The sequence below is a fragment of the Hyperolius riggenbachi genome, chromosome 1 (assembly GCF_040937935.1).
Source record: "Hyperolius riggenbachi isolate aHypRig1 chromosome 1, aHypRig1.pri, whole genome shotgun sequence".
Classification (NCBI taxonomy): Eukaryota; Metazoa; Chordata; class Amphibia; order Anura; family Hyperoliidae; genus Hyperolius; species Hyperolius riggenbachi.
In genome coordinates, this window is record NC_090646.1 from 343,868,386 (window position 1) to 343,882,366 (window position 13,981).

The window sequence follows — 13,981 nt, forward strand, 5'->3', positions numbered from 1 at the left end:
ATGCGGGTGCGTTTTGGTGTGCGGGGGAAATCTGCACGGCAGAGCCGTCAGATTTCGCGTGCGGCTGGAATGCGGGCGAATTACCTGCAATGTTTTAAATAGGGAAATCGCATGCGGCTTTGTCATGCGGTTTTCCCCGCGATTTTGCGTGCGATTTCGCATGTAATGTTATGGAATTTTGCACAGGCAGTGACATGGTTAAATTCGCCTGCTTCTTAGCCATGCAAAATTGCATGCGAAATCGCGGGGAAAACCGCATGCAGAAACGCATCCGCATGCGATTTCGTCCGCGGTGGAATCCAGGCGATTCCGCACCGCAACAGTGGAAATGAGCCCTATGGCACGTGCCTACAGGCACCTGATGATAGAAAGGCGTCTCACTTTGCTCCTCGAGCACCTCCCTCCCTCCTTCCTTCTCTAAGCAGAGTCCCGAGTAAAGTGTATTTGACAGGTTACTCACCCGACTCTCTGCACTCCACCGATGAGACCTCACTTCAGTTGGAGGCAATTTAATACTGAGGGTACCCCTGGCTAACTAATGCTCAGAGACACCTGTAGCTACCTATGACAGACAAGTGAAGTAAAGGACAGGTGACCGCTCAGCCAGCCAGCACACCTGTGGTGTGCAGTGGTTTGTAGGTTCATGGAGGTTGAAGACTAGGGTGCCGGGACATCTGTGCCTATAGGCTCCTGTGATGTATATCCAGGCCTGGGGAGGAGGCACATGCTTTTAGGCCTGTTGAGTACCAATACTTGCATGTGCTGCAATTCATACTTATAGTAGCGTGTGAGGCATTTCAATACTGTGACAATGGCGTCAATTCAAAAGAGAGGATTTACTAAGAGAAAAAAGGTAGGTAGTTTATCTCATGAGGTATTTTAACACTCTGGAGTCAATTCACCAGTGTGAGAGGACAGAGAGAAAAGTGTTCGATAGCAGGGGATAATGGAGAGATATGCATGAGGAAAGTGTGAGAAAGCAGAGAGTCAGGTAATCGGTATTAATGATTTACATGGGATACTTTTCCTCTCTGTAAGCTTGAAAGTGAAGCATTGTGGGTAGGAGGCGGAGTTTTACCACTACCTGACCAGAGTATTCCCGCCTTTTACTGCCGGATCATATCATAAATCATATCACGAGTGAGTCTGAACTTCTTCACCACCTCTGTCTCAGTAAAATTATCAAGAACTGTTCTCTCACGAAAAATATGAGGGGCGATTAAACAGACCCTCCTCCTGCGCCTTCATCTCCTCATAATAGAAGCAAGCTCTAAGGCCTAGTGCACACCAGAGTGGTTTGGCTGCGTTTTGCGATCCGCTTGCGGCTGCGGATACGCTTGGGTAATGTATTTCAATGGGCTGGTGCACACCAGAGCGGGAGGCGTTTTGCAGAAACGCATACTCCCGGGCTGCTGCAGATTTTGGATTGCGGAGGCATTTCTGCCTCAATGTTAAGTATAGGAAAAACGCAAACAGCTCTGAAAAACGGCACTTCAGAGCGGTTTGCCAGGCGGTTTTTGTTACAGTAGCTGTTCAGTAACAGCTTTACTGTAACAATACATGAAATCTACTACACCAAAAACGCTTCACAAAACTGCAAAATGCTAGCTGAAACGCTACCGAAAAATAAGAAAAAGCGTTTCAAAATCTGCTAGCATTTTGCGGATCTGCTAGCGGTTTTTGGTGTGCACCAGGCCTAACAGAGTAAGCTCAAAAGGCTCCATCTTCCACAGCCGCAGCTGCTGTGTGAAAACCACGATATCTCCAGGTTCATTCAGGGGATAAAGAGATGAAAAAATAACGAATGGCCACACCCCCTTTCTTCCCTGGTGAATTGTGATTGTGAACTACTAACTATCACTTACTTATCTCATACTTCTCTCACATTTATCTCTTGCATTTCTCTCTGTCGATATTTTCCCCTATAGTTCTGGAGAATTGCTATTTGGAGATATCACAGGAGGTAAATTACCTCCCAAGAGATAAATAGGTTGGTAACCTCTGGTGAATTGACGCCAATGTGTGCAGCATTTCTTTTGTGGGGAAATGCTTGCTGCACTCCTAGCCAATGGGCTGGGGCTGGCGTAAGAGGCACACTATTTTTTTTAAAGCAGCAGCAGACTGAAGCTGAAAGAGAATATGTAATGCCATTCTGTTACAAAATGACTTGTATAGTTGTGATATGTTACATAGACTTTTTTCTTACACTAATGGTGACTCTTTAAACATCAAAAAAACACATACAACCCTCCTATTTAATACTCACAGGTTGCTCCTTTCCAAGCCGAAGAATGATGCCATCGTTTTCTGCACCTTCATAGCCCTCAGCACCCTGAAAATGTTTACTAAATCGAGGCAGGGGAAAGCTAGGCTTGCTGTCTGGTCGTAACATGTTGCTTGGCGCAGGAATGATGAATGCGTTTGTCACTGGTCCTATGGAAAATAATTTCCAGGAAAATTAAAATCCAGTTCCAAAACAGTTCTGACCTGCCACACAAAGAGAAGGGTGATGATACCTCTGTGGTTGACTGTACGTAAACACTGCTTGCTCTGGATGTCCCAAACACAGACAGTTTCATCATGAGATCCAGATACCAGCATGCTCCCATCCAGTGATACGGAAAGACAGGTTACCTGGTCCCTATAAATAAAGAAAATGAAACGTGATCTTAATAATGTTTGCATCACTCACAAATGGTGAACAAGCCCTTTTTCAAATGGTGAACATGCACTGTCACATCTATTTTTTATCCAGAACAGTTTTAGTATAAATCTAGAAAAGTAGCCAAGCCAGGAAGGCGTGGGAAAAAGTTAAAGGGAACCTAAACTGAGAAGGATATGGATTTTTCCTTTTGAAATAATACCAGTTGCCCGATTCTCCTGCTGATCCTGTGTCTTTTATACTTTCAGCTACAGCCCCTTAACAAGCATGTAGTTCAGGTGCTCTGACTGGAGTCAGACTGGATCAGCTGCATGCTTGTTTCAGGTCTGTGATTCAGCCACTACTGCAGCAAATTGATCAGAAGGAGAGTCGGGCAACTGGTATTGTTTAAAAGGAAATATCCATATCCCTTTCAGTTTAGGTTCCCTTTAAGACTCTGGCCTGAGCCTCACTCCAAAAGATAAGTAAAAAGGCAACTTCATAGCAATGAGAAATTACACTGAAGTCAGACCTGGAGCAATCTAATGGTTTACTTCAGAGGATTACGACACAGGTTAAAGGAAACCGATTGATAAAAATGACTTTTCCTAAAATTTGGTATATTAGGGCACACATAACCAAAAGTACTAGGAGCTATTTCCTCACAGAACTCTGCCTCAGTGTTGTGAAATCACATAACTTAAAGTACAACGAGAAGACCTATTTAGGCCATATGAGATAATGATAATATTGTCACGTAAATGCTCCGGACACCAATGTCAAGTTCATATAGTTTTATTAGTTTAACAAGCAAATCTAAAAACAATTAAAATGCAACTCTCCTGGTCCGTGTCAGATGTAACTGGCACTACCCCTCACTTGGCAATAAGTATATACATACCACAAAATTAATTATACAGTCAATTATATCTAAGGCCCGGTTCACACTTGCGGTGGCCCTCCGGAATCGCCGTGCCGGAGCCGCACCACCTGCAGAACGGACGGAACGGACGCACGGCATAGCAATTAAAGCCTATGCGTCCGTTCACATGGGTCCGTTCTGCAGAACCGGAGCCGGACCGGATCCGGGCCGGATCCGGACTCCGGCCTCCGTTCCAACATGCGCTATTTTTTCATCCGGCCCCTCCGGCAGCCGTATCCGGGGCGGAGCCGGACTGCACCATCCGGCCAATACAAACAAATGGGAACCGGAGGCCACACAACACACTGGCTGAGAAATCCGGATGTTCTACCCCACTTCCTATGCGGATTTTTGCGGCGATATTGGCTGGGGACACATGGGCAAGCATTTTGGAGTGGAGCAGCACGAGCTGGAGGTGTTGGCAGGATGTTGGCAGCATGTCGGAGGTGGAGGTGAGTGCTAACAGCAGAGGGCCTGATTCCACAGGTCCCCCTTCTGCTGACCTCCCAGACCCCAACATTTTTTTTTTTTTTTACGTTAACTTTGCCAAACGGATCCGGATCGCATCCTGATTACTACCTGATGCAACCTGACCGGATCCGGATCGGATCCGGATCAGAACCGTACGGTTCCGATCCGGATCCGGTCCGGATCCGGTCAGGTCATCCGGTCCGTTTGGCAAACAACCGCTAATGTGAACCGGGCCTTAGGAAAGGTGTGTGTGTGGGGGGGGGGGGGGGGGAGGCTGCGCATCCCTAAACACATGCTGCAATTGAATGGTTAATCGCACAGGCATACACCGCCTCTGCCAGACTGAAAAATGCATGCCTTGCATCCTAGACAAGTGCTAACATTTATTAAACTAGGAGGTACTTTAGCTTCCAATATGGTTTGCATGCAAAGTATATTATACTAGACACTTGCGCCACGGTAAGGCAGACCTCCGGGCAAGTGACCTAACCTAAATTTAAAACCTCGGGAGCAGCTATGCAAAAAAATGTGTAACTTACATTTGGTAGAGCAGCAAGGAGAACGCCAGCGCATACCACTAAGGCTGCATCTGAAATGACCACCAGCTCAGTGTGCAGCACCTATATAGACTTTCTGCACACTTCGCATTCAATTCAGATGCAAATCATATGCAAATCTGCTACTACTTATCATGCAAACAGGAAACTCAGGAGGAGGGGCTGGGAGCAGCTAACCTGACAGTTACATAGTTAGAGTTAAGGAAAGGTGGGGGGGGGGGAAGGCTGCGCATCCCTAAACACATGTTGCAATTGAATGGTTAATCGCACAGGCATACACCGCCTCTGCCAGACTGAAAAATGCATGCCCTGCATCCAAGACAAGTGCTAACATTTATTAAACTAGGAGGTACTTTAGCTTCCAATATGATTTGCATGCAAAGTATATTATACTAGACACTTGCGCCACGGTGTGCAATCAAACTAGGGACAAGATCCCCACAGTGTAACAAAAGGAGCCCTGCTTACCAGAGAGCTGAAGCCAGGAGGGGACCCAGGAGGACGCCTTGCGCGGTCGCAGCGTAACGGCTGCTTCTGGAGAGGCTAGGGGATCTTGTCCCTAGTTTGATTGCACGGATCACTTTATTGTATGTATTTCTATGGATGTGCACCAAGCACTTTAATATTGAAGTTTGTTTGTTTTGATGTTTTCCTATGTAGTATTTGTAACTTTGTTAGTGTGTATTTATTGTTAGCACGATATCATCTCAGGGACATTTATATGCACCTTTTGTACAGGATTTAGGTCCATAGGGGACACGTATGGATTTTGCACATACTGTGTGTATGCGTGCGCCCGCACTGTTTATGGTGGGGCGCAGGCATGCACACAGTTAATACGCACTTGTGCACTTTATTTACCCAACATATCTTTGTATTTTTGACACAGGAAGTAGTGTGAGTCACACTATAACAGAATTTCATAGGGTTTCTGCTGTACCGGTGAGATATAATTGACTGTATAATTAATTTTGTGGTATGTATATACTTATTGCCAAGTGAGGGGTAGTGCCAGTTACATCTGACACGGACCAGGAGAGTTGCATTTTAATTGTTTTTAGATTTGCTTGTTAAACTAATAAAACTATATGAACTTGACATTGGTGTCCGGAGCATTGACGTGACAATATTATTATCATTATCTCATATGGCCTAAATAGGTCTTCTCGTTGTTCTTTAAGTTATGTGGTAGTATTTTGAAGACCTACAGGTTGGATTTCATAGATATACACAAGTCATGAGGTTCTTGTTTGTGTCACTGTTGTGAAATCATCTGACATCTTCAGATACAGAAAATGAGGGGCCTGCAGGACTGGACCATGTTCCTGCAAAGGGGAGTTGCCATCAACTCAGTGTATACTCTAGCATTCACCTTGCTGAAATAATATTATTTAGGTGGTGGTAAGGGGTTAAGTTTCCAGCAATGGGCGTTTGTCTTTACTTCTCTGAATGCTCACAATGGCATTATCAGCATCTTTATCAATGTGTCTCCCCCTCCCAGCATAGATAGCACATAGCAGCCAGAGCCTTGGAAGTTATCCTTGGTAAACCGCATGCAATTTCCCATCAGATAGAGGAGCTGAATCAAATATTTACGACAGGTCCGATCTGATTTTCAATTATTATTCTGATCGATTTTTCAATCAATACTATACAAAAACTGATTTCTACTTAACACAGATTAAAAACATACATTTGGGGTAATTCACAGCCATGCTAAGGGGAAACGTAGACAACATTAAAGTTAGGGTTTTTATCTGCTGTACATACATTCATTCTGGCATCACACAACACATGCCACATTTTATTCATCACCAATGTAATGTGTCATAAACAGGGCTGTGGAGTTGGTACAAAAATCGACTCCTCCGTTTACTGAAACCACCGACTCTTACTCCAGGTACCCAAAATTTCTCCGACTCCACAGCCCTATTCATAACAGTCCCATGGCTATTGCACCAGATAAGAGCAAGTAGGTAAGCTAGAATTCAGGATGGGCAGAAAATAAGTGAAGAGGACATTGATAAGCTAGGGACATCATTTTGAAACTTGCCTGCCTCCTATGGCTGCTCCCCTTGAAGAGGAAAAAATGCCAGAAAACCCCTAGAAAGTCCTTAAGGAACCCTGGGGTTCCAAGGAATTCTGTTTGATAAAGACTGAGAATATCAAAATTAACATTAAGCAAGGTATTACCACAAGGTGGCTCTTTAAAGTGGATCCGAGATGAACTTTTACTCATTGCATAATTGTGTGTTCCTTTCCTATTGTTTATAGGGCATTCCTCAAGCCAAATACTTTGTTTTAGCAGTAGCAAGGGCTTATGTTAGCTCAGTCTGGGCAGGACGACTTGGTATTACTAGCCAAAGATTTCAGAGGCAGAGGGGAGGAGGGATTAGGTTTTTTTCCACAGTGCTGAAGATGCAGATAAGCCTGCCTGTGTGTAATATTTACAAACATGGCTGCTGTCATTGTATCACAGGAAGAAATAATCATATTCTACTGAAGCTGTTTGCAGCTAGATTTGCTGTGTAAACTATCTAAACTTCAGATAAGATATATAGACAAGTTACTTGTTATAGTTAGTTTTTCATCTCAGATCCACTTTAAAGCGGAATATAACACTGCATTTCAACTTTGCTCTAAAACATTATTTACAGCATATTATATGCAACCAGCATTTTTTTTTTTTTTTACTAGACCAGCATTGGAAGGGTTACACACAGAGCTTTAAAGTTCCGTGGAGAAAACTGCTCCCCTCAGCCGAAGTTTAGATAGATACATTTAAATAAACAAAATGTAACAAGTGAGGAACGTTACACACTCTTTGGCTGTCCTCCAGCTCCTGCACAGTCAGAGAGAGTGAGTCACATTCCACACTTGTTACATTTTGTTTACTTAAATCGATCTATCCAAACTTCGGATGCGGCAGCAGTTCTCTCCAGGGAACTTTAAAGCTCTGTGTGTAACCCTTCTAATGCTGGTCTATTAAAAAAAATGCTGGATGCATACAATATGCTGTAAATAATGTGTTAGAGCAAAGTTGAAATGCAGGTTTATATTCCGCTTCAAGCAAACAAGTGGTCTGCTAAACTATATAAACCCATAATGACAAGCATTATGCTGCCCAACGTTGGATAAAGGGCTGTTGTATCTGTGATATGTGTTGGGATTTTCAATCACTCACTTTTAACATGCAAAAAAAAAACTACATTACACTTACAGAGGCTCACACAAATTAAATTCATGTGCATCTGAATGCTTCCTCTGATGTATGGGGGTCCATAAGATTAAACGTATGTCACCCATTAACCGGACAATAGCATGTGGGGCTTTATTCTTATGTAACAGGTTTTGTCTTTATGTGATGATACAAAATAGGTTTTGGTTGTTGAGTTATATTCACGCTACTGTGCAAAATACGACTCAATACCTATTCAGCACTATCTACGAACAGAGAGAAAGGGCCTTGAAATCAGATTACACTACAAAGACTTCAGCTATCCATGGCCCTGTAAATGAATCTAAGGTGAGCTGTACAGAGGCTGCCATATTTTTTTTTCCCTTTTAAACAATGCCTGTTGCTTAGCAGTGCCATTGCTCACACCCCTGAAACAAGCATGCAGCTAATCCAGTCATACTTGAGTCAGAGCACCTGATCTGCATGCTTGTTCAGGGTCTATGACAAAGTATAAAGAGACACAGGATCAGGGAGACAGCCAGGCAATGTGCATTGTATATATATATTAAAAAAAAAAAAAAAAAAAAAAAAGGGTCAGCCTCCACTTCCCTCATGTTTATTAGTTTCATCTTAGGATTCCTCTTGACTAATATACTGCATATACGCACGTATAAACCCGATGCACCCCATTTTTTCTATATAAAAAAAAAGAACAAACAAAAAAAAAAAGGCAGAAACTATGACCTGCTGATGGTTTGATTCCCCCCCCCCCCCCTTTTCTGCCTGTGCGCACCAGTACTGGAGATGTGCAAGAAAGATTGCGCTTTGTTCTACTGGGTGTACTCGTCCATGTCCAGTATGGATGCGGTCATCCACGGCTGCTTGCAACCAGAACCGGCTGGAAATACTAGTGGTAGTGGGTAAGGACAAAATATACAGAAACACAAGGGATGTAATAATTTTTGTAGCAGAATTGTTTCCTACCTGTGTCCCTTAAATACTTTCTCCTGGTCCGTATTAAATGTCTTTTCTCGTTGCACTGGCTGCAATAAATAACACACAAAATAAGTTAATTAGCTTCCCCCTAAATTGGCCATATGACTATGGTATGGATTAGATTGTGAGCCACTCTGAAGGACAGTTAGTGACAACATTACAGTAAAGTCCCGATTATCCAGAACTCAGGCATCTGGCAGTCTCAACCAACCAGCAATTTAAACCAACCGGCAGTCAAATGATGGGAGCACCTCTAATTATGCAGAGGAGCACACAGCAGAAACTTAAAAAATCTCTGGGCGCCGGTCCTCTTAACTTCCTGTAGCTAACGACTGCTCTGCTGCATCCTCGTATGGCTCCAGGCATGTCTACTGACCTTCATCAGGTCACGTGCACACATCAGAGCCCTACAGACAAGAAGCAGCAGAGCAGCCGGGAGATCCAGGAAGTGAAGAGGACCAGCGCCCGGAGGTTTTATAAGTTGTATCCACTGTGCGCTGCATTTCATCTATGGGGCAGATTAGTGTTATTTTTAGGTCCGCTTTCTTAACTTCTAAAGCAACTGGCAAGAACACATATCCGGCATCAGTCACTCCCCACCTGTGCCAGGTAATAGGGACTTTACTGTATCTACTCCCTAAAGTCCTGAGGAAGATGTCAGTATTGTATACATAATTAAAAACAAATTCAATGCTTGTTTATGTCGACTAACGCTCAATTTACACAACAGCTGAATAACGGACTCCATTTTACTAAGTGGACATGTTGATGGATCCCAGGTTATTAATAAGATTTGTTCACACATGCCATTTTGTAATGCGAAGTCACAACCAACACCATAATGCCAGTTAATAGGATGGGTTTAGGCCAAGTATAAAATGCATCCCTTTCAGACACAACATGGACCACGACAGACCAACAGAGCGGATATTGTACTGTACACTCCGGCTGGCTGTTGGAGATCCAGCTCAAGCGTGAACTGGGCGTTTAAGTTCAAAGAGGTCTGTAGTTCTGTTAGAATAGCAGCTACACAGTACCCGATAGTACCCTTTTCCATTGCGAGTCCCATCACTACAGTTACACTACGTGCTCAATGTCACACAGGAGCCAATCAATCGACCAATACTCAAGTAAACATCTCAGCTCAATGGGAGGTCCATTGTTGGTCACTAAAGCCACTTTTTGTGCTGCTGAACAAAGTTGATTTCTTTTCAGAGGAGCCACATTTGAAAGCAACAACTAAAGCCCAATAACAGTTAGTAAACTCTGCCAGTGACAATGCTGCCAAGGCTTTAAAGCTTTAGGCACCTTTTACACTTACTGTGTCACGTTGCAGTACTCTGCCCTGCCACAGCTCGTCACAGTGGCCATAAAAGTGTATGAGACACGCCACATGGCTTGCAGTACAACGCAAAGGAAGTGCTCCAGGCGCCACAGAAGTAATGCACAAGCTGCAGTGCGACTCTCAGAAATGCACCAGAAGTCGCATGTTATTTCTTGTTCAGAACAATCTTACCTTGAGCTATAGCTGTGGTGGAACTTTTTAGCTGAGGTGCGGTTGTTCTGAACTGCAAGGCTACCGCAGCACACTAGTGTAAAAGGACCCTCAAAGTTCAGCACAGCATACTTACCCATGCACATAGGTCCACCTGGAATATGGAGCCATCACTACCACCACAAAATAAGTGATATTCAGCTGGGTCAAATGTTACAGACATTATCCGGACATCAAAAACAACAGACACCAGAAGTTCCCCAGAGGCAATGTCCCACAGCTAAGATAAAAAAAGAACAAAAAGTGTTTAAGTTAACAGGTCTATAAGTAAAGGATTCCTAACAAAGTATGAATTAGTGTGCCAAAAGCAGAAGTGGGAAATACTTGCTATAAGATACCATCAGCTTGTCAGAAGACAAAACATGTACAGTTGTGTTTAAAATTATCCAACCCCCACTGAAATTGAGTGTTTTGGCCAGTTTGACATTGATTTTGATCATTTCAGTCATCTTGTTTACAATTAAATCAGAGGCACTTGTAAGCCAGACAAATATAACATAACATTTATAATGAAATAACCACAAATGTCTTTTCTGTGCTCACATTATCAGTATTATTCAACCCCCAAGTGACATTCATTCTTAGTACTTAGTACAACATCCTTTTCCAGTTATAACAGCTTTTAAACGTGAAGCATAGCTTGACACGTGTCTTGCAGCGATCTACGGGTATCTTAGCCCATTCTTCATGGGCAAAAGCCTCCAGTTCAGTCACATTCTTAGGCTTGCGCGCTGCAACTGCTTTCTTTAAGTCCCACCAGAGGTTCTCAATCAGATTTAAGTCTGGTGACTGCGATGGCCACTCCAAAATGTTCCAGCCTTTAATCTGCAACCATGCTCTAGTGGACTTGGAGGTATGCTTGGGATCATTGTCCTGTTGAAAGGTGCAACGTCTCCCAAGCCTCAGGTTTGTGACGGACTGCATCACATTTTCATCCAATATCTCCTGGTACTGAAGAGAATTCATGGTACCTTGCACACGCTGAAGCTTCCCTGTACCTGCAGAAGCAAAAGTCCCACAGCATGATTGACCACCTGCCATGCTTCACAGTAGGCAAGGTGTTCTTTTCTTCATAGGCCTTGTTCTTCCTCCTCCAAACATAGCGTTGATCCATGGGCCCAAACAGTTCTAATATTGTTTCATCAGTCCACAGAATACGATCCCAAAAAACTTTTGTGGTTTGTCCACATGACTTTTGGCATACTGCAGTCGACTCTACTTATTCTTTGGAAACAGCAAGGGGGTGCGCGCCTGGGAGTTCTGGCATGGAGGCCTTCATTACGCAGTGTGCGCCTTATTGTGTGAGCTGAAACTTCAGTACCCGCATCTGACAAATCTTTTTTAAGTTCCTCAGCAGTCACACGGGGACTTTTCTCCACTTTGCGCTTTAGGTAGCGCGCAGCAGTCAAAGTCAGCATCTTCTTTCTGCCACGACCAGGTAGCGTTTCAACAGTGCCCTTTGCCTTTAATTTGCGAATGATGCCTACTATGGTGTCTCTTGGTATGTTTGTAGATCTGTGAATTCTGATAGTTTACCATCAGAGAGCGATCTGTGGGTCCCCTTGTATCACAGGTGCTGTTACCTGTATAGAACAGTGCTGGATAGGGAGACAGAAAGGAGAAAAAAAGCGCACACTGATACTAGCAGGTGAGGGCTCTAGGCCCTATAGGGCCTAGAGCCCTCACCTACCAGCATCGCAGTGTGCGCTTTTTTTCTCCTTTCTGTCTCCATATCTTGGTATGTTTAACATCTTTGCAATCTTCTTATAGCCATTGCCCTTCCTGTGAAGAAAAATCGCCTCTTCTCTTGTCTTCCTGGACCATTCTCTTGACTTCACCATGTTTGTAAACACACCAGTAAATGTCTAGAAGGAGCTGAGTATCAGTCATTTTAAATCTGCCTAATTGGTGCTTATTATGCTTGATTGCTGCTCCTTAACATCCACAGGTGAATGAACCTCTGTTCTTAAGAGTGGTTGTCTTTAAGGGGTTGAATAATTTTGTCAATTCCCTAAAACCATTTACAGCATCGGCAGTTGAATAATTTTGAACACAACTGTAGCTGCATTACATTGTTTCTTTGGATTTTTTGATTTATACAATCATACGTATAACATACACATATGTACATATATGTACATCTCACATACATTCATGATCAAACTGACAACAGAGCTACTGTAAAAAAAAAGTTTGCAGAACCATGCTGGCATTGCTTGAATACTCATATATTCCTGTGGAAGTGGCAATGATAGCAAGTGGGAAGCCTAAGGGCCCATTTACACTTAATCAGTTGGAGTGCGTTAGTGCGTGTTGGTACGCGTTTTTCCATAGCAGTGCATTGTGAAAAAGATTTCAGTTAAAACACGTTAAGTGTAAAAGGTGCCATAGGATATTACTTTGAAAATCAGTTTTCTTTCAGTTATAACTGAGAGCAATTGATTAACTGTAAAAGGGGCTTAGTGGATTACCTCTGCAGGTTGACTCTCCATCAGGATCGTTTTTTTATATACCAGTGATCTGCAAACTTGGCTCTGCAGCTGTTAAGGAACTACAAGTCCCACAATGCATTGCGGGAGTCTGACAGCCACAGTCATGATTCATAAAGGCAAATGCATTGTGGGACTTGTAGTTCCTTAACAGCTGGAGAGCCAAGTTTTCAGATCACTTATATACCAACAGATCTACAAGAGATGGGGGTCTCCAGCGACCGCTTTACAACAAAGGGCAGTTCCAAATGAAACCTGTTCTGTTCCCTTATTGCCTATATTTATTCCTCCGTCGTGCTATTTCTGAGGATCTTTCACAACATCATTCAGTACAGATCCAGGGTAATAATGGTTGTAACTTTCAGGGTCCAAAGACTGATATGATTAAGAATCTGTTAAGTTCGAAATGCCTGACCTACCTGTACAGGCTGCACTCTTTTTTCACAAAAATACGCGTTGCCGCATTAGCTAATTACAGTCGGGAATGTGGAAAAAGCTACGCGTGGCCAGTCCTGACGGGCCTCTCGGCAAAAACGATACTAGCTGGCAGCGGGAGACCAGAGGATTAGTGAGTGGCTGCGAGGGCACAGGACTGCTGCAGGGGGCTGGTAGAAGCCCCAGGTTAGTAAAACTAATTTTTTTTTCTGGCTTAAGGTTCAAGGTTCCTGCAACTTTCAGCTTGGATCGTCAGTGGGAAATAGTAAAAAAGACAAGGGTTATCTGAAAACCCTAGTGCACAGCCAAAAAGCAGTAATACAAAGAAAGCAGTGGGAAAGGTATGAGTTATTTACCCTGAAGGTTCAGATGTAAAATGTGTTTTTTAGATGTACTTCAGAACTCCATTTTGATATCTGAATAAAGTCCTTCAGGTTTTAACAGAAACACTCTTTGAGCCATTAACAGATGTCAGAAAAATGACACCGAAGACTGGCTTTGTAGCTACTATCTACCCAGAATTGCTGGGAGAATGCAGGTCGTCTCTAGTAAAGACCTTTACTGCTTTATAATGGAAGGAGCGGTGCAGATGTGACATCACACAGTGGGCAGGGTGAGCACAAAGCTTGCTAGTTGATCCACCTAGCAGATCGCTGGCCAAGTGGCGGTCGGGGGCTGCTGAACACACACCAGATCAGAGGCGATCTTTATCGGCCAACTTTAATCTAGCGTGTGTA

At 43.4% G+C, this 13,981-nt stretch overlaps 1 protein-coding gene across 1 annotated transcript in view; it reads right to left on the bottom strand.

Moving 5' to 3' along the window:
* Positions 1–13,981, bottom strand: part of WDR18 (WD repeat domain 18) — a 38,661-nt gene that overhangs the window by 11,626 nt on the left and 13,054 nt on the right. The window contains exons 5-8 of the mRNA XM_068271228.1: positions 10,397–10,540; positions 8,754–8,812; positions 2,517–2,641; positions 2,267–2,433 (exon numbers count right to left, since the gene is read on the bottom strand). Coding sequence (XP_068127329.1) covers positions 2,267–2,433; positions 2,517–2,641; positions 8,754–8,812; positions 10,397–10,540 — 495 coding nt within the window. The remainder of the gene's footprint in view (positions 1–2,266; positions 2,434–2,516; positions 2,642–8,753; positions 8,813–10,396; positions 10,541–13,981) is intronic.